The sequence below is a fragment of the Limulus polyphemus genome, unplaced genomic scaffold (assembly GCF_000517525.1).
Source record: "Limulus polyphemus unplaced genomic scaffold, Limulus_polyphemus-2.1.2 Scaffold4397, whole genome shotgun sequence".
In the NCBI taxonomy this organism is placed as follows: Eukaryota; Metazoa; Arthropoda; class Merostomata; order Xiphosura; family Limulidae; genus Limulus; species Limulus polyphemus.
The window spans coordinates 69,432-82,319 of record NW_013670007.1 but is presented as its reverse complement, the minus strand read 5'-3'; the positions used below and the strand labels follow the sequence as shown (position 1 = coordinate 82,319).

Sequence of the window (12,888 nt, the reverse complement as noted above, 5' to 3'; positions counted from 1 at the left end):
ACTAACAAGAATAGATATTAAATTAATATCAATACATTAAAAGTGAATTATGTGAATGAAATAGTCATAAGTTAAATTTTAAAGATGAGATTTTATCAACAGCCAATACAATAAATAAAAAGTTTGTCCTCTAAATGGCACAAGATTTATAACTGAGATGAGACTTTAAAAACTGCCATTAGAATTAAAACTGTGACGGCCCCTGATGTGACTGCAGAAATATTTTAATCTTATATAACCACAATTATCAATTATACAGTCCAATATTTGCATGTGTGTGTGTGTAGTTCTTTAATTTAAAAATAAATTAGAGAATTTATGTATTAAATGCATGCTAAGAAATACACATAGTATCTGCATTCCTGAGCAAAATGAATAATCAAAAAATAATGTTTTCAAAAGAGGTGACCTATATACGAAAAGACAAAAAAGGAAAGACTTTAAATATAACCGACATCATCAATTATCATCAATCACGTAGGAGGATCTCAGTATTAGGATTCAATGGTTTGAAGATGTCTGAATAATGTTGGACTTAAAACTGCTTTAAATGTAATAAACAGGCCTGTATGTAGAATATGTGAAAGGGGGTTCTAATTTGTGAGATCAAAAGCCAACACATACTGTGTGAAGCACAATGAGCATGCTAATGCTACAGGGATTTGGGGGCATGTGAAAATTTCAAGCCAAACAATGCTAATGCTTCATCAGAAGAACGTAGAATATGTAGAAAACATTAAATATCGTAAGCAGCTGTGCTATAACTATATAAACATAATTTTTTACATCACAAAAATAAGGGGGTTCAGCTGAACCTCCTCAAACTCCCCTGCATACGTGCATGATAAAGATCTGTATGATATAAAAGTAATAACAATAAGCTTTGAAACTGAGATCCAGATAAATTATTATACAGTTTTTAATCCCTATAGTGACAAATTATAAAGAGTCTGATACAGCTGTGCGAGCCAATAGTTTAAATTAATTTACGTTTTTATTCAACAGATATGTTAACAAGGAAACACATTTAAATAAGATAGTCCTTGGTTTTCGCAATTTAGCATATGATGACCTCTATGGGTCAAGTTGCCTACTGTCACCTTGCTATTCCTTACATATTTGTGTACTTACTTAATGACACCTTTTTTTTCCCCATTTTTTTTTGCAGTGTTTACATTTACAAACCCTTTTAACAAGACTTTTCAATTTTACCAGTTTCACCTGTTTGTTCTTTATATGATAATTAACTCTTTTGAAAGATCACATTAATGACAATCCTTCTAGACAAAACAACTGTATGTCTCTGACAAGTTATTTGTGACAATAATAAAACTACATAAAATAACTTTCATCTCTAACTGCGACTAAAGTCTGCCTGCGACAGATAAGTAAGATACTTCTTTGTTCCTGTTAGAAATTGAAAACAATAAATATCTTACTAAATATGACTTACCTTCTTCTTATTCAGATTCAATTCTGGGAAACAAAATGTCTTGGCATTCTACAGATTGAACCAAAGAAAAAAATTCCTTTTAGATCTTGTATCCTTGATTTGATTCTTAGAAAATAATTAAGATCTCTTCATGCAATACATTTGTGTTAAAAGCTGTCATTTGACAAATTACTCCAAAGCAAGTTTTTTTAAGTTCCTAGAGTACTCCAATAGAAGAAACATTGGCACACCTAGGATTACATGAAAGGAGGGGTTCTCAAGTCAGAGGTCAAATCTGCTTTGTTTTGGTGCATGCAAGCACTAATAGTGTGTGACCAACGAAGTAAGACAAACTGGAAAAAAATTCACTATTTCCAGTTTTTCATAAATTAACTTTGAAACTTGAGAGTCGTTGAGACCAATATTTCAGAATATACTGTATACTGACAGTGACCATATACAAGAAAATACTTCTTAAATAGTCCAAAGTGTACTTTGAGGAAAGATGAGATAATCTGAATAAGATATTAAAAACTGTCATGGTTTTGAAGAGTTTTTGGTAGAGCTAGAAATGGTAAGTTAAGTATCAGATAATTCATAAACATTCAGGAACTTTTTACTACTTGTCCACATAATGTAATATAAACATCAAATGTAATATTTAATAACTAACAGAGACCTACAAAACATTTGCAGTCAAATTAGTATGTTTATTGCAAAAGTGTTTCTGTAAAGACAAGATTTCTAGAAAAATACAAAAATATTCTAATAGCAGACACTGAAATCTAGAAGTCCACTTGTCTTAGGCCTAACATTAGTTAAGCCTATATTTAATAAAGAGATAAATTAACACTTTAACTTGTGTACATTTCTTGCTTTAGTTAGGGCTAAACTTTACCATACTTAATACCATCAATAAATAAACTTATATTGTTATTCTAAGACCTAACGTTAGACCTTTTTAAGAACTTTGATAAGCTTTTAATATGTTGTACAAAATGTCTACTAAAGTATATTTACATTCACTTTTTGTTTACATCTGTTGGAAGGAAGTGTGTGAGTATTTGCACTTAGATAGTAAGGTGCACAGACATTTTCAGGACAGACAAACTGAGTATTATTATAACAGATGGCTAGAACTCATGTGCCCTACATGTCTAACCATATTTTTCTAAGCACTAAGAACAAAGCCTAAAATAACACCCTTCCTAATAATATTTTACATGCTGAGTGAAAAAACAATTCCTCAACAGTGTTCTTAATGATGTGATATATATTGACCATATTTACTGTAATATTTAGATATGCACAAATGAATACAACAGTTTTCGTGGTTTAAGGATCATTGATGACTAAATGACCTCTTGTCTTAGTTTTCTTTCCATCTAGTAAACGTTTATTAGACAGAATCAGGATTGTACTTTATGTCTGATTACTGATTAGTTACAAAATATCCATAATATTCATTCCTGACTGGCAATTGTTGTTTATTAACTAGTAGTAGTTGCAATTTGTCTGTTACACTGTATCATTACACGAGTGATACAGTGTGTGAATTGTTTGATTATTGACACAAGTAGGTACATAAATTTTAAATTCTTAAAAATCTGTGTGGTGCCTGGTAATTATTGGTGTGGATATGTAAAAAGGTAGTTTGTAAGTGATTAATGATGGAACATGAGAAGTATCTGGTCATAGTTAATTATTTATATTTGTCTAATAATTGTGTTCATCGGGGACTTGTTAATATACATAGTTGGTAAGTGTTGGTTGATGGTGAAAATGTGTCCAATGTCTGGTAAGTAAAGGTATTTCAACTAGAAGTGGTTGGCAGGCGTAACAATATTTTTAAGCAGGTTTTGCATGTTTGCACTTATCAGGTTGTTATCCGAGTGTCTGGAAGTGATGGATAACTAATGTTTGCTTACACAAAATAACAAAAACACACATACATCAATTCTACTTACTTTTCTGTTAAACTCAGTTAACACTTTCACAATATCCTCTTGAGATCCATTTTGTACTGTGTTCAATAACTCATCATCCATTTTTGAAATGACTGAAGACAAAATTACCAGATACAATGAATCCTGTTATAAAATCTAGGATGTACCATAAGTTTTAATGTCTTCTTTGGTTGTTTGAAGATTTTGTCCTCTTGACTATCAAAGAGATATTACACATATTTATATTCAAATTATTAAAGTGGCTTAATTTCAACTAATAACCTACAGTTACCCTATGCTAATAAGTGATACATACGAAAATTACATAATAGAAACAATCCATGTTATATTTAACAATTTTCACTGAAATTTGGATGAATTCTTGAAAATTCTGCTTATCAAGCAGAGCCATTGAAAACAACACGTATATATATGGTTACCTGTTTGTTCAAGTTTTGACACAAGTTACAAAATTCAAATCCAGAATTAATAAATATTTTAGGATACATCTTGGGCATTAAAAACTTTAATTTATGTAATTCAGCCATTTTACTGTGTTTCCTTAGGACTTACATTAAATATATTACATAATTTCAGGTTAAAATAAATAAAAATTGGTTAAGTTCTGAACATTGTGGATCTAAATATTTCAGGATAAATTTAATGAACTAAAAGTTAGGTTAGTTACTTTCCACAACATTCACAAGTTTATAGGATATAGACACTAACAAGAAAATGATTTCTACATCTTAACGTGAACTGTCTATACACACTTATGTTTATTCAATTTACTTGTCTCATTCATTACTGAATTACATTATCATTAACTATAAACCCCAGCCATCCTGATGGGTGAAACATCTCGGTGACGGCAGATATAGCGTGGAGATATATTCTTCTTACTGAATTCTCCTTACAGAACAGGACATCAGTAAATGCAAAACTTTTATACAATCCCTGCTATTAACACCATGTTTATAAGATCTAAACATCTATTTATCTTATGTTTAAATTTGATACACACACAAAGTATAACTGAAATTAATTTTCTTCTGATTATCAATTGCTATGTTTAAGTATAAGTACTAGATAATTTCTGAATAGCATGAAATTTTCTCTTCAATTTCTCTAATATTAGTGGAGTATATACACGTATCTTTTTTTACAACTGGAGAAATGATTTAGGGAACATTTTCTGTAAACGGTATGAATTGCTAAAAAAAATGGTGTAAATGACCAGAAATTATGTGATTTCATGTTTTCACTTCAACCATAATACCATCACTTAAGAATGTGAGAATATTAAATTAGCTACAATTATACGAGTTATCACAATATAGGATATGTCACTCCATTATAAATATGACCTAAGCGTGATGTAAGAAATAGTTTGAATAAAAATAAAAACAGAGTTAGAGATTAAGTTCATGGTTAAAACACTTATTTTCATTCATCAAACCATTCCACCTAATTAAAAGCAAGATTAATGTTAGCATAACTTCAATATGATTAGGGGTAGTTCAGAAATAAGTTGTATGGACATTATGTTTGAAAACTGTGGGCTTGATCATGATTTTACAGAGGCTTTGAAAGACACAGTATGCTGGACAGAAACAAAAAATCACAAAAGGGAAATCTTTCGTTAGTAATCTGTTGAACTTTTTTCTTTTTTTGAGGATACTACATAGCATCTTGTCATGAGAGAGAGGGTATGGAATTTGTGTATTTTGATTTCTCAAACAGCTTTTGATAAAATACTACATCTGGTAAGGGTTGAGGAAAGACTAAATAAATGAATTGAGGAGTGGAAGAGTGAAAAAAAAATTATTAATGGCATCCAGTCATACTGGACTTTTACTATTAGTGGTGTGATTCAGAGGTTGGTGCTTGGGACCTTGCTTTTATTTTTCTTATTTAATACCAGTGATAGAGGCATAATTAGAAAATTAGCAAAGTCTGCTGATGAAATGAAGCTTTTGAATGTTTTAACTGTATTGAGGATAATAAAATATTAAAGAATTACTTTGATCAATTGGTGTGTTGGACAAATGGTTGGTAAATGACCTTTTAATTACAGTAAGTGCAATGTTATGTACTTGGGTTGTTATAATTTGGAAACAATGGAAGTGGAAATACACTCAATAATGCAGTAATATTATGGATCTTGATATAGTGGTATACAACTTACTAAAACCACTTCAGTACCATGAAGAAAACAGACTGGCATGAGAATTTACAGTCAAGATTTCTCTGTAAGATGTATTGACTTGTAAACAGTTCTGTATCTTTGAAAACATTTCTATAAACATTTTGGATCCATTTTATGAACATAACAAACATTATGCTTTCTTAGTTAAGCTCCTGGGATAGAAGATTCTGATATCTTTGTACTGTACATAGTAAAGACAATGATACAAGCTTAAGATTTCTATAAAATAGGCTACATTCTAATTAAAACACTACAAAAGAGGCCAGCATCTTAGAACTACAAGATTTGATGAGAAGGAATTGATAATTTCATGAAAAATAAATGGTAAGAGCATTGGAGCAGAAGATCCAAATGTTACACTTACTAGTAACACACAGATTCATGTCTCCACCCTACTGTTAACAATCATAAATGTAATTTTTATTTTAAAAATAAAATTATATAACATACTTTTTATTACAAAAACATGAATGAGTAAAAAGATAAAACATTATATGTATCAGAATATACATGGGTTTATTTTTAATATGGTGGTATATACCGGTACTGTAAGTTACTTACAGAATATCTAGAGAACCAATAAAAAAATAACACTAAAAACAGTGAAGTGGAAATGATTTCAATATTTGTAACTCTGGCCAAAAAGTCCATATTTATCACTTTTATTTTAAGTACACAAGTCCCCTTTATACTTTCAGTGCTTCCGTTTTACTTTTTAGTGTTCACAGTTCAGCATCAATGATGAATAATGTAATTTGTAAACTACTACTATTAGTACTACTGTGAATTTGAGTACTAGTGCTAATTGCTATTGAACGCTACGAATAAGGGTAGTACACTAGTAGGTACCTGCATAACTTATCACTCTTTACTTTTGTAGTACTCTAGTACTACTAGTAATAGTAATAACTCAGTCGTGCCTAGTGGAATCTATCAGTATCACTAAGTGATATTATAATCAGACTCCTGCGGTTGAGATCACTGTGTAACTTAGTTACGGTCTTAAATCAACCAGTACCAGTATCACTGATATTAGGAAGCCACTAAATTAATAAAAATATACTCTCACGAATATATTCTTCATCTACATTTGACGAAAACAATAAAAATACAGACCTTTTTGATTCAGGCTACCATTAAAAACATCAAGCTATAAATATTGTACTGTAGAGTTTCAACTTCAAGCTAACCCTTATTCAGAGCTCGTAGTTGACATCTTTCACTGCAGTTGAAGTTATCTTTTGTGAATGGCAATAATACTAGTGCCACCTATCAATTATAAGAAAATAAAAGTTTTTGTTAGTTTTTAAAACCTTCACTGTTGATTAAACTATTAAAGGCCAAACCATATTTAAGATTCAAGAAAGACAACAAACAACTTCAGATAAATGTTTTTTCTTGTTTTACCTGGCGCTTCAGCAAACGCCTTTTTTATCGTCTTTGAGGGTCACAAACGAAAAACTGATCAGAAATGATATTTTGGCAATAAAGCTAGTATATGTATAATGATACTTCAAGAAATATGTATGTAATTGAATGTATGAATTACAAAAGCTGATATATTGGTGAGACAAACAGACAACTTTCTACTAGTTTGTGTGAGCATTTAAAACTTGCATCTCTTGTTTCTCAATACATGTCTAGGACATGAACTCAATGTGGATTCTAAGTTAAATACTGAAATACGTGATAAGTATTTGAATTTACCTTTTTTACCTAAAATGTACTCAAAGAAGTTTACATAAATCAAGCAAAATAATATGGGAAAGCTAATGTTTTCAATTTATCCACCTTAAGTTTTATGCTTTTTATATTTTCTTTCCTTCTCTTTCATATTTTCCCTTTGATTTTTAATAGGTAGTAGAGGGCGTTATGTTTACTTAGGGAGTTCCATGATAGTGGTCATTTAATAGATTGAGAAGAATTTTAAAATGCTGTAATATAACATTAAAATGGGATTTCGTATCGTTGTTCTGAATATATGGTTTGATGTACTTCTGTTTCTATTAGGTTATGGGGAAGCTTCAACTCATTGGGTTGTAACTGAAGATGGAAAGATACAGTCACAGGTTAGTATGTAACTTGTAAATTGGCCTATGTTAATTTTGTTTATTAGTATCAACACCATCACATTCACGATACTATCATTGTCAGCATCACTGAATCAGACATACAATTTACAAGACAAGTTTTTTATTGCGCGAGGAATGGCTGTAAGGAGACCAAATTTTACACGGAAAATAGCCGCGTCGAAAAATTAACGTAACACGTCTGAACTTTGAACTCGAAGCCTATTTTGTATACTATAAAAAGTCAATTGAAGTATTGTAATGTAAAGAATGAAAGTCTATAAATAATTATTTTTTTATTAAAAAAGACAAAACAATACTTCGCTAAGTATATAGACGTATTTTCATAAAATGTTAATATAACTTGTAAGGTAAACTAATATATTTGTCAATATCACTGTCAGAATATGTGTGGGATAGATTTTACTTAGTAGTAAAGTCTGGATGAACTTTCTCAGTCTTTAATTTTCGGTAATACTGGAGCTGCCATGTTAATTTTATCTTACATAATTTAAGTACTGAAACTGAAAGTTAGGAAATTACACAATCATTTACAAGGTTTAGAAGAGGGAGGTATGAGAAAGATTAACAGTGTATTGTCTTACATTAACAGCAAACAGTAAACTATGTTTCTGTTTTGAAGTGTGATTATAACTATATTGCTTTGGAATATTACTCTGAAGGAAAAGAACACATTTTGTCTGTTACTGTTGGGGATAAGTTTGTTGTTATAATTTCATATGAAGTATCAGCTGCTCTTTTAAAGTTCTAACTTAAATAGAACTGTTTTGTACCTGTTATTACTACAGTCCTGTAAGAAAGATTATTGTGTTAAGAATATAAGGTGTATTAATATACTAATCATGGCACTAAATGCAAAAAAATCTGAAAATCACTGATTTTAAAATATCTAAATAAAACTATAAAACAAAAAAAAAAGTCCAAGTAGGATTATAAAACTTAAAAAGAAAAGTGTCAGAAGGTCATTCTGCCTATCCACGTCAACCAACTAAAGCATTAAATTTAAGTTATGTCTAGTCATTCATAATCCTATACTTTTCTTGTATCTAACAAAGTTTAACTCTTGCACTGCCATAAACATACATGTAAGACACACCATATAACTTTTCTTTTTTATTCTTGAAAAGTGTGATGTTAACTACATGTAAGCTTTGAATTTTGTATCAACAAGAGAAAAGGGTATTTTCTTCCTAATCTCCCAGGGTTTGCAAGTTTCAGATAAATAATAAAATATTAAAATGTGTCCCGTTCATTTTGTATATGAAAATAAACCTGACACTGGTAGAATTAGTTATCTGTAAACATGAAAATGAAAGAGTGAAAAGAACTAGACATAATTAATCAAATCATGCACCAAAACTGTCTTTGTATGAGTATATAGTTCTACTTGAAACATCATTTCATTGAACGTTTGGATGACAAAGCTTAAGCCTGTTACCCCAATACTGATATTTTTATTTCTAACCTTTTCATTTTATTTTATTCACTGGGGTAGTTGTCTACCTCAGAGTATAATTACTTTATTTTCATTATCTAACCTCCTTTTCTAGTGCTTATTAAATTTGGAATGATTTGCCCTCTCCTGGTTTACATTGGTTATGGTGCCTAACTATGAATGATTTATTCCAACATTGAGTTTATTGCTACTTCTTTATACTATAAAACAAAGATGCATTTATATTATAAATATTTTAATTTTTGTAATTCATCCACCCATGTTATAGAAATTGTAATTATGCTTTTTTTTTATATCATTTGTTATGCTTCTCTTTCTTATTATTGTTGTTAATTCAGGTAAGTGAATGTCATGATGAGAAAAGTAAAACCAGAGTCTGCTCCATTAAACTTTATCCAAACAGCTCCCCTCTACAGGAATGTGTGACTCTGAATATAATGTTGATACCATTCATTTTGTAAAAGGACCGAAACTGTAAGAGCTGTTCCAAAATACCCTTCTTTGCTTGCTTTAATTAAAATTCAAAATAGAAACCAGTAACTCATAATTTGTTTTTGGTACTTCAGCTAAGCACATTTATTTGAAGGCTTTCCTTTTTTTCTACAATTAAAATCAAGATAAACAGTATGAACAGAGATAGTCTCATCTCATTCAAGAAAAACATGAACCTCCATTCTATTTGTAAATTTCATATTCTTGTGAATTAGACATTTTTCGTATGTTTATAATGTTAATTCTGTTTTCACCCATGTAGAAAAAGTTCATATTAAAATGTAAAATTTGGAAGAAATAGATTTCTTTTCATTTAGCTTGATCAAAGTGAAAAAAACCCAACAATATCAAGTTTCATTAATATCTTGCTGTTTAGATCAATTTCTCAAGATCTCTTGCAGAGTTTGGAAGTGGAGATTTCTGAAAATTGGACATAATTCTTGTTAACTCTACAACTGGTTTCAATAAAAGCATTCAGGGTAGTAATGTTATGACTGTGTTCTTGCACAATTGAATTCCTGTTATCTTTCTCAGAAGTAAAACAACATTTGAAATAAGATTTTAACATTCAGGGTGAGAAAAAATACCTTACAACCTCAAGAACATCTGTGACATCATGTGAATAATTAGTCAATTTCCCTAAAATTCATGTCTCCCACAATACATACGGGTATAATAAGCATACTTCTGTTGGCAGCATCTAACCTACTTATACATACTTCTGTTGGCAGCATCTAGCCTACTTATACATACTTCTGTTGGCAGCATTTAGCCTACATATACATACTTCTGTTGGCAGCATTTAGCCTACATATACATACTTCTGTTGGTATCATCTAACCTACTTATACATACTTCTGTTGGCAGCATCTAGCCTACTTATACATACTTCTGTTGGCAGCATTTAGCCTACATATACATACTTCTGTTGGTAGCATCTAACCTACTTATACATACTTCTGTTGGCAGCATCTAACCTACTTATACATACTTCTGTTGGCAGAATCTAACGTACTTATACATACTTCTGTTGGCAGCATCTAGCCTACTTATACATACTTCTGTTGGCAGCATCTAGCCTACTTATACATTCTTCTGTCAATAACCATTTTTTTTTATTCTTTCAGGATCCTCAACTCTAATACCCTCTAAAATTTAGCCATCCTCACCAAAATCATGTCACATATGCTATCGGGCCTCTCCTTAAAAACAACACTATCTCTCCTCTTTTGTTAGCAGGGTCAATATAAGATACTTCTGAACTAATGTATGCAATTTTATATTGATATATATTACTAATACATGTAAACTTATTATTAATTTACGTGCATTTTTTATTCAAGAAATAAAGTTTTGTTATCTTCTCTACCATCAGGTAGGGGAGGTTGTTTTGCTGCTAAGTTAGTGTTTTTAAATCATTCCATTGTTGTGGAGTATAACACCTCAGTGAAGGTTCCTGCAAAAAGTGTAGAAAAATTCAACCAAAAAATATATATATTTGAACGTATAAATAAAAGAGCCCGACATTCTCTAATTTGTAGTTTTATAACATGAGTGTAAAAGCATACAAAACTAATAAATTAATTTATTTTTCAAACTGTAGATGGATTCTGTCTTTTCATTGAAAAGACCTTATGATTTAATGGCTCTAATGCAACAAGAGCAAAGAGCCGTGCTTGTTGAAGATCTAAAACAACAGCTTATGGCTCAGAAAGAAGACATTGATCTCCGAGAAGACAAAGAAACAAACCTTGAAGATAAAATCTATTCAACGGATGTAGACTGTATAATTGCAGGAAAGCCGTTGACAGAATTTGACCTTTATTTTAGCACTGTTATATTGTTTGACTCTAAAGATCTCAGGCATGTTATGTGTGGTTTCTTATGTTTTTCCTGTTATATAGCATAATTGTAATCTTTATTAATACAGTTGGTACGGAAAGGTGCAGATAATAAGTACTTTTAAACCAGAATAAAAGAAAAAAATCATTCTAGCAGATGACTGGCTCTTAGATAATAGATAAAAATATTTAACAAGGTTTGAATTACTGCTTGTATGTATACCATTACTTACCTTAATTCTGGGCTTGTTCTGAGGCTATAGAAAATATTTAACAGGTTTGAATTACTACTTGTAGTGTATACCATTGGTAACCTTAATTCTGGGCTTGTTCTGAGGCTATAGAAAATATTTAACAGGTTTGAATTACTACTTGTAGTGTATACCATTGGTAACCTTAATCCTAGGCTTGTTCTGAGGTTATAGAAAATATTTAACAGGGTTTGAATTACTACTTGTAGTGTATACTATTGCTGATCTTAATCCTTAGCAGGCTCTGAAGTTATAGGGAATACTTAACAGGATTTGGAGTACTACTTGTGCTGTGTATTTATAAGTCCTGGATAGTTTAAGTATATGTAAATACTTGAATGTCTGATGTATTTTGGCGTATTTTTTTTTTTTATCTTGCCGTTTACAGTTCTATTATTTTCTTATCTTGTAAATTGTTTGTTACTTATTGTTTTCAGTGTTAATGACTGCATGAAAGAAATGTCAATGAAGGAAAAGAACAAAAAACCTAACTGTACGGAAATAATAGAACTGGATTTCAGTATGAATGCGTTTGAGCATCTTACGGTAAGCTTACAATTGAATGTTTACTTACAACAAAAGACTTATTTGCCAGAAATTAAGGTATCTCAACATATCCCATTATGGCATGAATGAAAATGTAGAATCTAAGGTTATTGGAGTTAAAGGTTTTTTGTGTTTTAAATTTGTTTCTACTTTATGATAGATGATGATGTCATGAAAACTGTCACTGTACCGTATAACATGTGGGCATCCATTTATAACACAACATTTATGGGACAACAAGGAATTCCTGGGGGCCATTATGGCTATCCCGTTGATTTCATTAGACACTCATTCGCATATATAGCCCTGATTGTTTAAGTATTCATCATTCCTTCTCTGTCAACTATGTTGCATCTGAAGGCAATCTATTTCAAAAGCTGATCACCATTTTCAAAAAATAAAATTTCCTAATTTGCAGATGACACCAACCTTCCTAAAAATAAAACTGATCCCTCAGTCCCACAACCTAAAAATCAAAATCAAGAGTATCATAGAAAAAAAGCTCAAATAAAACTTTTAAAACAAACTATAATAGAAAAACACAAATAACTGAAATTCACCACAAAAATGAACTTAACCTACAAAACAACGTTGTTCATTTGATTGCCCATGGATATTTCAACTT

The 12,888-nt window shown here is 30.6% G+C and overlaps 2 protein-coding genes across 2 annotated transcripts in view; one reads left to right on the top strand and one right to left on the bottom strand.

Moving 5' to 3' along the window:
• Positions 1–6,819, bottom strand: part of LOC106471082 (synembryn-A-like) — a 19,822-nt gene extending 13,003 nt beyond the window's left edge. Inside the window, exons 1-3 of the mRNA XM_013931669.2 lie at positions 6,704–6,819; positions 3,400–3,594; positions 1,454–1,501 (exon numbers count right to left, since the gene is read on the bottom strand). Of these exons, the coding sequence (XP_013787123.1) occupies positions 1,454–1,501; positions 3,400–3,480 (129 nt within the window). The 5' untranslated portion in view covers positions 3,481–3,594; positions 6,704–6,819. The remainder of the gene's footprint in view (positions 1–1,453; positions 1,502–3,399; positions 3,595–6,703) is intronic.
• A 623-nt stretch (positions 6,820–7,442) lies between these two features.
• Positions 7,443–12,888, top strand: part of LOC106471081 (tetratricopeptide repeat protein 17-like) — a 24,380-nt gene continuing 18,934 nt past the window's right edge. Inside the window, exons 1-3 of the mRNA XM_013931668.2 lie at positions 7,443–7,656; positions 11,229–11,488; positions 12,155–12,263. Coding sequence (XP_013787122.2) covers positions 7,540–7,656; positions 11,229–11,488; positions 12,155–12,263 — 486 coding nt within the window. The 5' untranslated portion in view covers positions 7,443–7,539. The remainder of the gene's footprint in view (positions 7,657–11,228; positions 11,489–12,154; positions 12,264–12,888) is intronic.